The 17301-nt window shown below is 40.5% G+C and overlaps 1 protein-coding gene across 1 annotated transcript in view; it reads right to left on the bottom strand.

Annotated features, from left to right (window-relative positions):
- Positions 1 to 17301, bottom strand: part of abca12 (ATP-binding cassette, sub-family A (ABC1), member 12) — a 195030-nt gene that overhangs the window by 50296 nt on the left and 127433 nt on the right. The window contains exons 38-42 of the mRNA XM_051930259.1: positions 16391 to 16609; positions 13908 to 14104; positions 13443 to 13600; positions 10018 to 10254; positions 4911 to 5049 (exon numbers count right to left, since the gene is read on the bottom strand). Of these exons, the coding sequence (XP_051786219.1) occupies positions 4911 to 5049; positions 10018 to 10254; positions 13443 to 13600; positions 13908 to 14104; positions 16391 to 16609 (950 nt within the window). The remainder of the gene's footprint in view (positions 1 to 4910; positions 5050 to 10017; positions 10255 to 13442; positions 13601 to 13907; positions 14105 to 16390; positions 16610 to 17301) is intronic.

A 17301-nucleotide genomic window follows, 5' to 3' on the forward strand; every position in this document is an offset into this window, starting at 1 on the left:
TCCAAAAAAATCCTATCGCGATCCTTTTTAACACAAAATCACGATCCACAATCTGAATTGCAATCTCTCTTTTCAATGTGGCATACACTTAAGGGAATATCCGGACTCAAACTAATCAAGACCTAAGTAACACTTTATTTTAAATATCAAACAAAGTTGACTTCAATTGTTCTCTCGTTCGCTAGCTAAGCGGAGTTAAGGCACATACCCCAAAGCTGGCAAGTGAGTGAGGAAAACCAGCCCAATCCACTCACCCCCTCGGCCCGCTGCGTGTTTTACAGGTTTGACGCAAATAAATCTGTACCGCAAGCGAACTATAAAACATGATGAAATGAGAGAGGTTGTAAAATCAACTGGAATGTTCAAGCAAATTATAGAAAAAAACCTGATCTAAATCCATTAAGTAGTTCTCTCGTGAAAAGCGGACAGACAGACATTGGATTTCATATATTTTATATTAGTAAACCTTCAAAATAATGTGTACTTAACAGCATTCTCAGCATTTCTGGGGCTTACTAGAGCCAGATAACTATAAGAATCTTCACCAAGCAGCTCTGAAAATGTCTGCTTTGTTTGGGTCTCCATACCTCTGTGAGTCTGACATGAATGTTCAGAACAAGACTGACAGACGAACATTTAAATGACTCTATAAAAGTGAACCTGAGTGGCTCCACTCCACCATACACCTCAGTGCCAGTCATCTGACTAACTAAAAATCACATCACACATGCGATTGGACCTGTGAATAAAGTGACACAGTGACATGTGACAAAATGACAAATGAAGAAGTCATATCTGTGTATTTGGAATTGCATTGTTTTGTTTTGACAGCATTCATGTTTTAATTCAATAGTGTGAGATCTACTAGAAAATGCATACAGACATACAAAAAGCACTTGCAGGTGAACTAAATATTTCTTGTGATGTTTTAATGTAAAATGTGAGTTGTGGACACCAACATTTTGTAAATATTCAGGCAAAACAAGCTTATTCAGTGTATTTGGGTTGAAATAAGCTGTGAGAATAAACGTTAGAAAACATGAGTTTTGCATGAATCAAACTATTGTATACCAATCCAGAAGCTTCAGTTTGTATTATTCAACTCAAAGTTATATATCGAGCACATCTGTCTCGCCTAAAACTGTCCAAAATGTTTCCAGGGCAAGATCCAACCTGCGAACACTGCAATCGAGCTCCAACCTCACTGAGCCACATGTTTTGGGCCTGCACCAAATTAACATCATTCTGGACCAAACTTTTTAAGTGTCTTTCAAACAGCCTTGGTGCCACAATCCCTCCTAACCCATTAACAGCTGTGTTTGGTGTTCTTCCAGATGGGTTTAAAGTGGAGAAGGGCAAACAAACTGTGATTGCTTTCACTACACTTTTGGCACACAGACTTATTTTGCTAAACTGGAAGAATCCTAACTTTTAAGTCAGTGGGAAACCGATGTTTTATACTATTTGAAATTGGAAAAAATCAACTATTCAGTTAGAGGATCTGTACAGAATTTTTTTAAAACCTGGCAGGATGTAACCAATAAAATTTTAGAATAAGCTCTTAAAGCACCGAGGAAGAAATTAGCTCCGCATTTCTTTTTCTTCTCCATTCATCTCTATTGGCCTATTAAAGTCATCACTTTAGGTATGTTTACATGCCTTAAGTTTTACCCCGTTGGCCATGCTCTCTCTCTCTCTCAGGGGTGGGGGTCGACTTGTTTTTCAATCATAAAAATTGATCTATTTGTATGGATGATTACAATAAAATTAATAAAAAAGAAAGAAGACATGAGTTTTTCTCATCCATTTTCATTTTGTAAATGTAGCTCTCAGGGGAAAAAAGGTTGGAGACCCCCCTGCCTTAGACCTTTAGACAAAATGCAATGTTACAGAAACACACGATACATTACTTTCCCTATTCAAGGAACAAAGTTATCCAACACCCCTATCACCCATACAAAAAAAATAAAGGTCTCAGTTATTTCAATACATGGTTGCAGCACCTTTAGCAACAGGAATCACAACTAAACACTTCCTATCTTTACATCTCGAGTCTTTCACATTTTAGCCCGCTCTTCTTTGTTTTAATTCAGACACATTGGTGGTTTGTAAGCACCAACTGCTCATTTCTGGTGATTTCTGTATTGGTTTCAAGTGAGGACTATTGACTGGACCCTTTCCAAAACGTTTATTTTGTTTCTTCTGAGCCAATCCGGTTCGGGACCTGCTTTGGTGTTTTGGCTCATCGTCCAACCCATCGATGTTTCAGCTGCAGGTGTCACTGTGAGAGACAACATCCTCCTTATGTATATTCTAGTAAAGTGCAGAATTCCTAGTTCCATCAATAATTGGCAAGTCTTCCAAACATCTCCACCCCATCACACTATGTGTTTTCTTGTAGATCTGATGTTCTTATAGTACAACACCTCATGATGTTTAAAGAATTCTACTTTTGACTTGTTTGCCTTGATTCCAATAGGCCTGGAGATCATCCTGGTGTTTCTGTGCACTGATGATGCTACAACATTATGTCCCTTTATAACTCAGTTGGAATTTCCATTAGGTGTACTGAGTCACCACGTAATTTCGGTGTTATCTTTGACTCTAGCATGTTGTTTAAAACTCTTATTACCTGTAATGCCAGCTGGCATGTAGGGCACCAACAAAGGTCCTCCACTGCTGTCTGTCTTGCACTAGCTTACCTGCAGTTCTGCGTCTATGGTTTAGGGTTCTCAGCTCTGCCTGTGTTTTAGGGTCTTCAGTGCTTGCATTTTCCTTTAGGTGTCCACATAAGTGCAGTCTTGGTGATGGCATTCTCACTTCTGATGACGTGTCCCATCCCACTCCACCACGTCCTCATCAGAATAGCATCCATGCTATCTTGTTGGCAGCGGGCAAGCAGCTTATCATATGGAATAGTTCTCAGCTAGAAGATGCCCAAGATTCATCTCATACTCCTGGTGTGGAATGTGGATAGTGTGTTGACGTCACTTTCTCTCACTCTCCAGCATTCTGAACCGTTCAAGACAGTCGACACAACGCAACCCCGGTAAGTCTTCAGTGCAGTTGTGAGTTTACAGAAATTTCACCTCTCACATTTTGCCCCCACTACATTTCACCTCCATGATATTTCTTCCCCACCCCAGTAACTTCTAATACCCACACCCAGACATTTTGAGTGCTGGAAGTTTCTAGAAAAAATAAAATGAATAATCGTTCTCAGTGTTCAAAACTGACTTTCCTAAGTTAAACATTTTTGTAGCAAAATGATAAGTTAGCAATAGTGCATCACTCAAATGAAATGCTCTGTAAACATGTATACATTTTCATTTCGATTAAACGAATTCAAACGATTTTACAAAAATTAATATAACATACATGAAATACAATTATGCACTAAATAAAATAACGCTTTCAGTGAGAAAGTAATACACGATGCGGTGAGTGGTGACGCAACAGTTTTGATATTGTGCTGTCTGCGAGGTGTTGATGGTTCTTCAACACGGCCACTGATTATCACCACTGATAATCAGGCGGCGAAAACCATAAACGGACGTCTTGAAACGTCCGTAGTGCTGGCAAAGAACCATGCGAAAATCCAGTACAATCGTACAATACTACATCACATAACACAGATTATATATTAAGTACAATACTCACCTTTTATGTAGGCAATCACGCATACTATTTTCAGTGGAACACGTTGAGCTGTGAGTAATATAAGAACACTACCTGAGTGAGTAAGGTTTATTACATTTTTATATAGATATATACATAAATACTGGGGCAAAATATATAGTGATGGCGAAATGTGGGGGGGTGAAAATTACCGGAGGCGAAATGTGGGGTGCAACTTATCCGGACATTGCAGTTGTGTAGGCGATCTGAAAATGTTTCTCGTCACGTTCAGCCTGTTGTGAAGGTCACATCCAGCTTCTCCATCCTGCCTAAGAATGCTGTGTTTAACACACACATTACAAAACTATCTAACTTGTTTTTTTCCATCTTACAAATGTCGGAAAATTATATTTTCTGAATATGCAGATGTCACACAGATGTGCTTGGGAGACAACTTCGTGGCTCATATAAATGTAATTACACCGCAGTTCCTCCTCTAAAATTTCCAAATCACCAAGCACATCCTCGGCAGTCCCGTTAACTTTTGAGAAGTTATCGACTCCTTCACACGTGTAAGCCCGTCTGGAAAGGTCTTACTTTAGTCCAATAGATTGTATACACAGAGATACCCAAGCATCGCAGCTCCTACGCCACTCCCTTAGTTCCTCGAACAGATGCCACAAGTTAAATTTTCCATTGGCACAATTGTAGGCAAAGGTGGAAATGTCAGATATGGAGGAGCAATTTGGAATCAACTGAACTGAGATTTACTTACCCCAAAGACGTAGTTTGCTCTGTCGTGCCATACTGATAGTCACAAGCGGGCCAATTTGTAATTACTAATGAGATGTCAGTTGTACCCATCATACCAGTATGACTTAGAAATTTAGTTCTTATATCGTCCGATACGTAGGAAATGAAAATCAGCTTGAACATTTTGTGAATAAAGTTTGAGTGCAGTTACATAAAACTCACACCATCGGCTACACTACCAATGATGTCACAACATGGTGACCCCCTAAAATAACCACATAAGCACGTTGTAGCAACAGGAACATAAATTAATGTTGTTCATGGGATAAATAAAATGGCATTGTGGCAAAATGAAAAAATAGAAATAGTAATGTTTACATTATTCCAGTAGTCTAGTATGCCTACAATAATCATACCCACATGATCTCCAATGAGCCAAACCTTCAAAAATAAAAACACATCTGCTCAATTATCCAAAGCAGAAGAAATTTTCAAAGCTTTACCGATCCCCACAATGTCATATTTCATTTAGCAGGCACCTTCTGTTTCGCTGATGTTGTAGTTGTTCACTGATCTCTCCTCAACGACTTGATTTACAAAAGGAACCGGGACGACCATCTGTGTGTTGGACCAAGACATGTCATCCTCTGCTTCATCTTTGGTAAGTTGAAGGAAAACCTGAAGTTGGAATATTAAGGGAGAGTCAGTTTAGTTAATCGGTTTTTCCAGAGAGACCCTTATTTTTGAAAGTTGCATATTTATATGATCTCAGATGTTCCTTTTAAATTCATATTAAAATCTCAGTACACTATGGGGCAATGGGTTATGGTGGATAAGAAACTCTTAAACTACATGGTCACCCATACAGCTCTCATCTCTGACTCATTATGTCACCCTGAGCCAGTGAGACAACCTGATTGTTCTCCAATTGTAACGAGGACTGATGGTGTCCTTTTATAGTCCACCATTGCTGTTATAAAAATCTCACCGAAAGAAGCTTCATCATTGGCTTCATTGCACTGGCTGCCTGCGCCTTTCAGGACTGATTTTAAAATTCTCTGTGTCTTTCTGTATGTTTCCTATACAGTCCAACACCAAAATTTTGTATAGTTCTTCTCTAGGACTATACAGACAAGACAGACAACTCCGGAAACCAAAATTTTGTCTCCGGGGTTCCCTGTGGCTTTTTTGACCCTTTTGTGTGCTACACTTTGCACACCAGTGCCACCTACTGGCTCAGAGCAAGTAAAGCATCCAAACAGTCGGGAGCCAGACTAGCAGACAAAATAACCAAAGCTTAATATGACATACCCGGGCAACGCCACATGCTACTTCTGTCTCCTGGAATATAAAAAGGAATATCGCCTGCTTTTGCACAACCAGGATCACTTTTATTTGCCAGTACTTAACACTTAAACCTCCAGAACTGGCTATAGTCGGTTCCCAGTGCAATTTGCCAGCACGCCGGAGCAAAGTATATTCGGCAGCGTACATTCATTGAACGCCACAACCGGCTAAAATCAGTTCCCTGTGCAATTTGGCAGCACACAGGAGCCGTGTATATTCGGCGACATACATTCATTGAACGCCGCAACCGGCTATAGGCGCTTCCCAGTGCAATTTGCCAGCACACCGGAGCTGATCAGTCAGTGCAGTACATTTGTTGAGCAGCCAGATCATGACCACTGGCGCCCCCTAGTGAATCAGGGATTGAGCCGCTGCACTGGACTAGCCTGTTGGCATCAGCCTTGGTCTCTGTGTGCAGCCAGTTCAAGCGCAGTTGGCTCGGTGATTTACTGAATTTCATCAATAGTGTCAGTTGCACTTTGTACGCATTGTTCCAGTAGTTTTTTTTATAGTTTTTACAGTTCATTGGCAGTGTGTAATATGATCGGTGTTGCAGTAATTGTGATGATCTTTGCATGAAAAAAAAATGTGTTCCATTAAAATATCTCTTTTTCTTTTTGAATTGTGACGTTTACTTAAAATGTACAGCAAAAAAGTATTTGGCATCCAGGGGTGCGTTAACCCCAAAGTATGTGGCAGTTTAAGGGTTAATGTACAGGAATTTGACTTGGTAGATTTGGAGCTGCTTATAACATAACACAATGTCACATACAAATAACATAAATGGCATAATTTCAAGAAAAAAAACACTTTATACAAAGTTGCAGAATAGTTGTGCAAATTGACATGCTGCATGGTGTTAATGTTACTATTGTTAATTATTTACTTTGTTTCTGTTTTTTATTTTTCTCTAAACATTTATTATTTGCCTTGTATTTTTATTATTATTTAATTTTATTGATTTTATTGTAATCATTCCATACAAATAGATCAATTTTTACAAAAAATAGGATTGAAAACAAATCAACCCCCACCCCTGAGAAAGAGAGCATGGCCAACGGAGTAAAACTTAAAGCTGGTAAAAATAAATAAATTGATGAGTTTAAGAGGCGGATAAAGATACATGGAGAAGAAAAAGAAATGGGAAGAGAATCTGCTGCCTTGTATTTTTTATGTTGGTGGTTCCCTAAGAGGCAGGACCACCTGCCCTTTACTGCCAGGGACTGCCCTCATCCATATAAAAATGAGGGTTTCCCACAGTTCCCGGCGGTTCATGCAAATGTGCTTGGAAGTTTGGGGAGTCTTTAGTGTCTTTGCTTGTGCCTTTTGGTGATTCTTTGGATTTCTGTGACCATTTTTGCTTTTAAATATCTTGTCAGTGACTCGAGTCGCATTATGTGACATCAGTTTAGTGAGAATATGAAACCTGCTTGATTTTTTTTTTCTTCGTGGTTAGTCGCAAACAAGTTAGTCTCAGTCGTTTGGTGTGTCACATTAGACAATCATCTTTATGGGAGCGCACCACCGACTGGCTGAGATTAACTGAATGAAGGCTGCTTCTTAAAACCAATGGAAAAGTCATTTAATGTGACATGGGCTATACTCGGGCAACACCGGGTGCTGCTGCTAGTAGTCTATAAGGCCAGGAACAATCTTGCACCTTCCTTCAAGACCGAGTGGCTTCAGATCTTCAGACTCAGGCTTACTTACATTGTTCTCAATGTTCATTTAAAAAATGTGGACATTACTCTCCATTTTTAGCTTTCCTCCACTCTACCCCCATTTTTAACCCCTAATTTTCAGAGACTTTTGACAAAAACTTTCAGTTTTTCATTTTTAATAAATTTGCAGAAAATTCCAAGAACGTGTTTTCACTTTGTCATTCTGGGGGATTGAATGTTAATTGATGAGGGGGACAAAAAAAAAAGATTTTTAGCAACATAACAACACATGTAAATTGTACAGGCATCTGAAGACTCTCTGACTCCACTGTAGATTAGGGTTAGGTAAACTTAGCCTTGGGAGTCACAAGACATGTCGCTCTCCGGGTTAGTACCCTTTAATCCTCCCACCCTAGGGTTAGGGTTATATGTAGACATTTATGGTAGAATGCCCAGGTGGGGTTGGGTGGACGTTTCACCTTGTGACACATAGGGTAGAGTTCTGAAACTCCGGTCCTGGAGGGCCGCAGTGACTGCAGGTTTTCATTGTAACCCTGTTCCTAATTAGTGACCTGTTTTTGCTGCTAATTAACTTATTTTGAATTAATTATAATTGACTTGCTCTTGACTCCTTAATTGTTTCTTTTTCCTGAATTAGCTGCCAAACAATAGTGAGATACGAAATGAGCCAAAACAGGACCAGCAAACTGCGTCCATCATACCATATCTGAAAATAAAGAAAGGTGAAGGTCTCAGGAATGCTGATCTGCTCAGATCCCCAGTGCTCTTAGAAAAGAGAAAATCAGCAATTTCAGAAATGTATGCAATTGCACAATGAGAGCAGCAACAAGCCATGGAATTAAAGAGCAAATATAATTAACAACCAGACTCTGCACCTAATTAAGCAACTGGTTGGAATGAAATTGTTTGGAGTTTGAGGCCCTGACTTAGTTGGTCTTCTGTTGGCTCACTCACTTCACATTTCATTTCTGTTTAATTCAGAGGAACGATGAAGAAATTCAGGGGAACAAATCTTAAAAAAAAAAAAACCAAGTCAATTAAAATGAAAGGGAAAGGAGTTAATTAGCAGCAGAAGCTGGTCACTCATTAAGAAAAGGGTTAGAATGAAAACCTGCAGCCACTACGGCCTTCCAGGGCCGGAGTTTGAGAACCCTGACCTAGGGTTTCATTTTCTCCAGCATTTATGCCAGCTAGAAGCAAGGGTCCCCAACTCCGGTCCTGGAGGGTCCCAATGACTGCAGGTTTTCATTCTAACCCTTTAGTGCACTGTTTTTGCAGCTAATTATCTTGTTTAGATCTAATTTTAATTGACTTGTTTTTTTTAATTTGTTCCTCTGAATTGCTTCATTTCTTTCCTTAAACAGAAATGAAATGTGGAGTGAGTGAGCCAACAGAAGACCACCTAAGTCAGGGCCTGACACTCCAACCAGTTGTTTAATTAGGTTGCGATTCTTCATGTTAATTAAACTCGCTGTAAAAGCCAATCTTAAAGTTAAAGTTTTGAGGTAAACTCATATTAATGTTTGCTTAATTTGAATGGAATATATTTTTTTTCCATAGTCCTAGACAATGGTATAGTCTTTTCCCCCCTATAAGTTAGTAAGAGGTAGAACTTTCTTGCTATAACTGGGATACAGTGTGTTGTTTCAGTTGTTGTTTAGAATACATCCCAGTAAACAGGGACTTGAAAGACCCATTTTCAACTCAGAAATGGGATAGGCATACAGTTTTCTGGGCATTTTGAAATGGTTCAGAAGTGATTTGTAACGATTTGAAATGTAACAAGATTTAAACTTTGAACAGAATTTTTCTTTTTTTTTTGCTATTTAATTTTTTCCTTTTATGTGTAAATTGTTTTACTTTGAATTTTAACTAAAACTTTTAAAAACTAAAATATTTTGTCTGTGGAATCATTTGGGCGCATCAGGCTTTTGTTGAATCCCATTTTTAAGGTAGAGCTGCTGAACTTTGGTAATTTTGGAAAAACGCAGCTACACTCGCTCTTTAATTCCATGGCTTGTTGCTGCTCACATTGTGCAATGGCATACATTTCTGAAATTGCTGATTTTCTCTTTTCTAAGAGCACTGGGGATCTGAGCAGATCAGCATTCCTGAGACCTTCATCTTTCTTTATTTTCAGATATTGTATGATGGACGCAGTTTGCTGGTCCTGTTTTGGCTCATTTCATATCTCTTTTTCCTGCCAAACAATAGTGAAAACAACTAAGGGGTCAGAGTCTTCAATAGCAAGTCAAAAAAAAAAATGAATTCAAAAGAAGTTAATTCACTAATTAAGGAAAGGGTTAGAATGAAAACCTGCAGCCCTCCAGGACTGGAGTTTGAGAACCCTGACCTAGGGGTTCCATTTTTCCAGCATTCATGCCAGCTAGAGTTTTTATTTTTTTCGTCTCCTCCCTCCCACCTGACTTTAGCTTGCCATATATTGCTATTCTAGAGAATTTTTAATTTTATTATTATTATTGCATCTTTTTTTTTGTAAAGCACTTTGAGATTCATTTTCTGTATGACAATCTGCTATAGAAATAAACGTGGTTGTTAATGCTGTTGCATAAGTTACACCGTTCTGGTAGCGACTATTCCTTTCTGGCATCCTCACCTCCTCCAGGGTGGTATCGGAGATCCCATAAGATCCAAGCTGCAGGTTCTCGAGGTTTTCATCCAGTCCTCTCAGGAGTGCCTGATAATATGGCGCGTACTGGACCCCAAATGTTGGCAGGGAGTAGACCATGTCGCTTCCCACAGTCTCCTTAAGCTCCGCCTCACGAAAATGGGATTTGATAAACTCTGTCACTCTGTTGACATCACACTGATCCTCTGAACCAGGTTCTGGGATCTGTAGAGCAGAGAGAAAATATGCAAAAAATGAAATGAAAAGATCGGCACCTGTAATGTCGATTCATGTTTAATATTTCAATAATTGCGCATAAATTGCCATTTAAGATATTTAAGAAAGAAAAAAAAACAGCTTTCAGAAAGTAAACTATTGTAGTTTCCTCCACATAGAGTTTTGGAATGTAGTTATTGATAAGAAGCGCAGTAGGTAGGAGAATCAACCAGTTGTGGGAGTGAGGATGTGCAAACATGTCAGAAGCGTTTCCAAATTTGCATGTACTTATTCGGCAGATGCCTTTATCCAAGGTGACTTACGACATCTGAGATACAATTGGTCCCAATTTTTTAGTTTTTCCAATTGGAGTACGCATGGTGTAAGTAGTGGGATTTGAACACACAGAGTCAAGGCTTAAAGTCCAAAGCCTTACCCACTATGCCACACTGCCTGTTTATATCAGCTCCAATGTCAAGACAGACCCAGGAAGAGAGCCTAGACTGGAAGGGAAAACAACATTAGGGTTAATCTAATGTACTAACCCAAGTACATTTAGGACTCTGGGGGAGAGAAGTAGGTTTTAGAAGGTAGTTAACAGTTGAATTACCTGTACAGTGATCCCTCGCTATATCGCGCTTCGCCTTTCGCGGCTTCACTCCATCGCGGATTTTATATGTAAGCATATTTAAACATATATCGCGGATTTTTCGCTGCTTCGCGGGTTTCTGCGGACAATGGGTCTTTTAATTTCTGGTACATGCTTCCTCAGTTGGTTTGCCCAGTTGATTTCATACAAGGGACGCTATTGGCAGATGGCTGAGAAGCTACCCAACTTACTTTTTCTCTCTCTCTCTCTCTCTCTCTCTCTCTCTCTCTCTCTCTCTCTCTCTCTCTCTCTCTCTCTCTCTCTCTTGCGCTGATGTAGGGGGCTGTTCGCACACCTAGACTATAGGGACGTTTCTACCTTCTGTGTGCAGCTGCTTCCTGAAGACATGCTGCACGGTGCTTCGCATACTTAAAAGCTCAAAGGGCACGTATTGATTTTTGACATTGTTTTACTCTGGCTCTCTCTCTCTATTTCTCTGCTCCTGACGGAGGGGGTGTGAGCTGCCGCCTTCAACAGCTTTGTGCCGTGGTGCTTCGCATACTTAAAAGCAAACAGCCCTATTGATTTGTTTGCTTTACTCTCTGTCTTTCTGACAGACTCTGCTCCTGACGGGCACTCCTTTGAAGAGGAAAATATGTTTGCATTCTTTTAATTGTGAGACGGAACTGTCATCTCTGTCTTGTCATGGAGCACAGTTTAAACTTTTGAAAAAGAGACAAATGTTTGTTTGCAGTGTTTGAATAACGTTCCTGTCTCTCTACAACCTCCTGTGTTTCTGCGCAAATCTGTGACCCAAGCATGACAATATAAAAATAACCATATAAACATATGGTTTCTAGCGCTTTGAGTACTGAGAAAAGCGCTATATAAATGTAATGAATTATTATTATTATTACTTCGCGGATTTTCTTATTTCATGGGTGGCTCTGGAACGCAACCCCCGCGATGGAGGAGGGATTACTGTATATCCTTTCTTTCTTGATTGCTTCAAACTACATTTGTGCATCCTTTGAAAAAGGAGAAAATGCTGAAAGGAACAAAATTGAACCGTGGGGAGGCATTAGGTAGGTGTGTTTGAGGTGTTTTATTGGGATTTACCAGTCCGTACCCTCACCTATGGTCGTGAGCTTCGGGTAATGACCAAAAGAATGAGATTGCGGGAACAAGCGGCCAAAATAAAGCTTTCTTTGTAGGGTGGCTGAGGTCTCCTTTGGAGACAGAGTGAGAAGCACAGACATCTGGGAGCTGCTGACCCCTCCACATCGAGAGGAGACAGTTGTGGTGGTTTGGGCATCTGATTCAGATGCCTTCTGGATGTCTCCCTATGGGCACAACCAGCTGAGAGGAGACCCTGGGGAAGACCCAAAGCTCGCTGGGAGGATTATATTTCCCAAATAGCCTGGGAATACCTTGGGATCCCACAATATGAGCTGGCAAGTGTGGCTGGGGAAAAGTACAGATGGGCCTCACTGCTGAGACTTTTGCCACCATGACTTGGCGGCCTATAAGCAGTGGGAAATGAATGAATGGCAAAAATTACTCATTTTTGTTGATTTTCTATTTAGAGACATTTTCAGTGCAAGTGCTGACTTACAAAATCCGGTTACGAACATCATCAGAGGTTTAAAACCTGAAACCCTCCTGCATTGGGTTCACCTTATTTTTATACCCTTAAGGGTCGCACAGTGCCGTGCCGTAGAAGTGTACTAACTAGTCTGCCCGATAGCAAGTAGAGGACCAGGATATGAAACGTCAGTCAAACCAGAAACGAGCCGAATCCCTAAATACCAAAGTCTAATTGTAAATCAGAAATCAAACTCAAGAGAGAGAAAAACGGTAAAATCGCAAACCAAAAAGTCGAGAACGAATATGCGTTTTGTTTTTATTACAATCACGGATATCCAATGAATCTTTGTGACTGGGATTTAAAGGGTCACGTTGCGCCACGCTGTGCAACTTCAATGGCAGCCAGGAGCCGCTTGCCGGTACCACTGCTGCCCGACTGTAAAACAAAATAATATTGTGGCACTGTGAATAATTAATCATCACATTCAGGTAACATATAACTGAAGAACCCACGCTGTAGGTGCTTAGAGAAAAATCGGCCCAAATTCCTTAATAACATTGTTATAAAAAATATTTTACAAGAAGAAAACAAAATTCTAAAGGTGCACAATTTGTAACAGTAATATACTATAAAAAAGTGAAGGAACCACAGGTTGTGGTTTTCTAACCTGCTTAATCCAGACCGGGGTCATGGAGGTGGCAGGAGCCAATCCCAGCTAGCAGAGAGAGCACAGCAGGGCAAAAAAGGGTGCCAGTCCATTGCAGGGCAAACATACACCTACCAACCATACACTAGGGCCAATTTACCCAGCATGCATGCATGTCTGTGGAGAATGAGAGGAATCTGGAGAACTTGGAGGAAACTCACATGGACACGGGGAGAACATGCAAGATCCACGCAGGAAGGACCCAAGACACAAACCCTGATCTCCCTATGGTGAGACAGCAGTGCTACCATCATTCCACCCTGCATTGGAGTTGAGAACATTCACTCATTTTTTGGTAAGCTGCTGGGTCTTACCTTCTTAGACAGGGAGAGTTTGTAGCCGATGCCGAGCTTCTGCTTCAGATATAACGGTGAACCACAGCACTTGAGACCTCCTCGCTCAAGGAAGGCAATGCGATCACTCAGCACTTCCGCTTCATCCAAGTGGTGTGTTGACAGAATGATGGTGCGCTCTACAACATGAATACATTCGATTAGAAATGGACAAACGTGGACTAGAAGATGGGTCCATAAAAGCAATGCTTCTTCAATGAAGGCAAGTTCTTGTGATCTGCTAACTGATATAAAAATGAACAGAGTATTTACAATGTGGTCACCTCATCTACCCAGGTCATTGTGACTACATGTTAACAAAATGCAATGGAAAGGAGTAAATTCTGGATGAAAGAGATGAGTACTAAGTGGCAGCAGGGTGACCTGGCCTGCTGTTCTTCTTAATTAAAGAGAACTTTTTTTTGTCATAAAATGGAGTTCACTCACCTTTCTTGTACATGTTAACAATATTCCAGATGCTTCTTCTTGAGCATGGATCCACACCTGTAGTTGGCTCATCAAGCACCACGGTCTTGGATCCACCTAAGAAAGCGATGGCTATGGAAAGCTTCCTCTTTGTACCTCCAGACAGAGCACCAACACGCTTGTGGCGATGAGTATACATGGCAGTGTCCTTCAGAATTCTAAATAAAGGAATAAATAACAGAATTTAGCAGGAGTACAGAGGAAACTGGGCACAGTGCCCTCTCCAGGACTGGTTACTGCCTTGTGCCCAGTGCTGCTTAAGCACTTTATTCATGATTCTTATCTTCATTAAGCTGGTTACAGAATGACATGTTATATTATGGAACTGTTTATAACCAATAACCATCCACCTATGATAGATAGATAGATAGATAGATAGATAGATAGATAGATAGATAGATAGATAGATAGATAGATAGATAGATAGATAGATAGATAGATAGATAGATAGATAGATAGATAGATAGATAGATAGATAGATAGATAGATAGATAGATAGATAGATAATGAAAGGTGCTATATGATAGATAGATAGATAGACCTTTATTGGTCCCCAAGGGGAAATCTGGCTCTTTACAGAGGCTCTTTCAATAAATACATAAATAGATAGTTAACCATATACTGTATGCACACATACTATGGTCTGAATACACACCAGAATGACTGAAAAAGAAAGAAAACTTCTGATGGCAGTCCCAGTCCCAGTAAGGTGCTATACTGGTGTAATGTTGTTGGTATAAAGGAGCCCCCAGTTGCGTTTCTTGACACACTTCTGCTGAATGGTTCAACTCCTCAGTGTTGGTGTGTCAGAGAGAGGATGAGCCGCTTTGTTCATAATGGCACTCAGTTTTGTCTTCATTCTGTCCTCCTCTACTACCTCCAGGTGGTCCCGAGTGTGTCCCATAACTGAGTCTGCCCTTTTTAATTAGCCTGTTGATTCAGTAGGCCTCTCTTGAAGTGATGTGACCAGCCCAGCACACCACACTGGCCATTTGTAGAAAATGTGAAGAATGTCACTACCTGCATTAAAGAAACATGGTCTCCTAAGGAAGAAGAGTCTGCTCTGCTCTTTCTTCACTATAGTTCCTCTGTGTTCTGAGTCCAACCTGTCATTGATGTGGACCCGAAAGCACTTGTAGGAGTGGACCACCTCTACACCCACTCCTTGAATAGTGACCAGACGTAGAGGTTTTTAAGTGCGGTGAAAGTCAATACACAGTTCCTTAGTTTTGCTGATGTTAATATTCAGCCAGTCCTCGAAAGTTTTCCCCTGACTCTTCTCCTCTGTCTCATCGCCTTTATTGACACACCCCATAAGTGCAGAATTATCTGAGAATTTCTGCAAGTGACCTGATCTGCTCTTATATTTGTAGTCGGAGGTGTACAGAGTGAAGAGTAAAGGAGACAGGACTGTTCCAGGTGGTGCACTAGTGTTGATCACACAGTCCTTGAGTCTCACATACTGTGGTCTTCATGACAGATAGTCAGTTATGCAGGAAACCACAGGCTCATCCACTTGAATATCTCTGAACTGACCTCTTAACAGGGATGGATGGCTGGATGGTGTTAAAGACGCTGGAGAAATCAAACAACAGAATCCTCACCATGTGGCCAGTTTTGACCAGCCTTGTGGAGCAGATAGATAATTGCATCTTCCACTCCAGTCTTTGCCCAATAGGCAAACTGCAGTAGGTCCAGGTGGTCTACCACAAGAGGACTCATGTACTCCAGGACCAGCCTCACAAAGGTATTCATAATGTGAGACGTAAGGGCCACTGATCTGTAGCCATTAGGTGAAGAGGCGCCTGCCTTCTTTGGGAAAGGAACAATGCAGGATGTTTTCCAGAGCAGTGGCACTTTCTGGAGCCTTAGGGACAGACTGGACAGGTGACAGAAGACACCACAAGATTGGTCAGCACGGGCCTTAAGAGGTTGAGGAGTGAATCCTTCTGGTCCTGCAGCTTTTAATGTCTGAACGTCCTCAGTTGTCTCCTTATTCGGTCTTCAGTTATGCACAGCTCATGCTTGATGGTCAAAAGTGGACACTTCACTGGCCATTCCAGTTGACGTGGTAGGGATGGTGTGGGGTTCAGACTGGTTATTAGAAGAAGATGGCAGTGGGAGGTTGTTATTATATTACAATTATTAAAAATTATGAAGGAAATTAGTAAAGTGGCTGCCAGCTGTTACTTTAAAAAGAAATACTTGGCAGGAATATGGGCACACAGGTGGAAAGGGTATATTTCTCAAAAATGTTACCAAGTACTTACTCACACACAGAACACAAGATACATGGAAAAGGTACAAAACGTAGCTAACAGGTGGAATTGCGTCGTGGCTGAAGTACCAAACTTAAATCTACAAGGTTGTTGTGTCACCCAAACGACATGTGGCTCAGGTGGTATCTGTCTGAAGACCATCGGTAGCTGGTTACGGTCACTTACTTGCGCACTTGGTGCCGCACTTCCTCCTTGCTCCATTGTGGAGCTTTGATCTGCGCATACAGAAACAAATGTTCTTTGGCGGTCAGATGATCGAAGAGCACGTCGTACTGCATGCACACTCCAAGACTCTGCCGCACAGCATCCATCTGGAACCTCGTGTCCTTCCCATAAATTAGAACCGAGCCAGAGGTTGGACCATAGAGGCCGGTTAACAGGGACCTAGAAAGAAGCAGGAACAACAACAACATTTATTTCTTTCACACATTTTCATACACGAGATGTGCTCAAAGTGCTTTACAAGGTGTCAAAGAGAAATGAAATTAGGCAAGAATAGCATAATTAATATGAGCTCACATAACGTCGATATATAATTAGTACAAAAGTAGTGTCCTTAGTATCATATTGCAAGGCTCTACAGAAGAGTCTGATGACAGGAAATCCAAAGAGTTGACTGTTGCTCTGGTGGGTCAGCCAGCCAATGAATCAACTGAATGAGTGCGTCATTGATTATGCACAGCAGATGCTTTTAATCAGCCAAATATAAAACAAATCAAATAAGCAAGTGCTGGAAATCATGAGGCTCTGTGTTCACTGCAAAACCCATAACACTGTAAAGTTTCGTTTACATATGTAAAGTTTCATAATTCAATAACAGAGTAATTAATGTATTGGTTCTTTAAATTAATCACTAGTTTATCAGTCTATGAATGCTTAAATTAAGGCTGGGATTCCTTAATTAGTTAATGCATTGATCACTTGATTTTAATAACAGCTAATGTTCTGAATAAATTACTAATATTGATTGCTTGAATAATATAAGGACTGGATGAAATAAAATAAATTAATGTATGGATTCCTTCAAATAATTAATGTTTACATTCCTTGGTAAATGCATTAATACAGCATGCTAA

The sequence above is a fragment of the Erpetoichthys calabaricus genome, chromosome 8 (genome assembly GCF_900747795.2).
Source record: "Erpetoichthys calabaricus chromosome 8, fErpCal1.3, whole genome shotgun sequence".
Classification (NCBI taxonomy): Eukaryota; Metazoa; Chordata; class Cladistia; order Polypteriformes; family Polypteridae; genus Erpetoichthys; species Erpetoichthys calabaricus.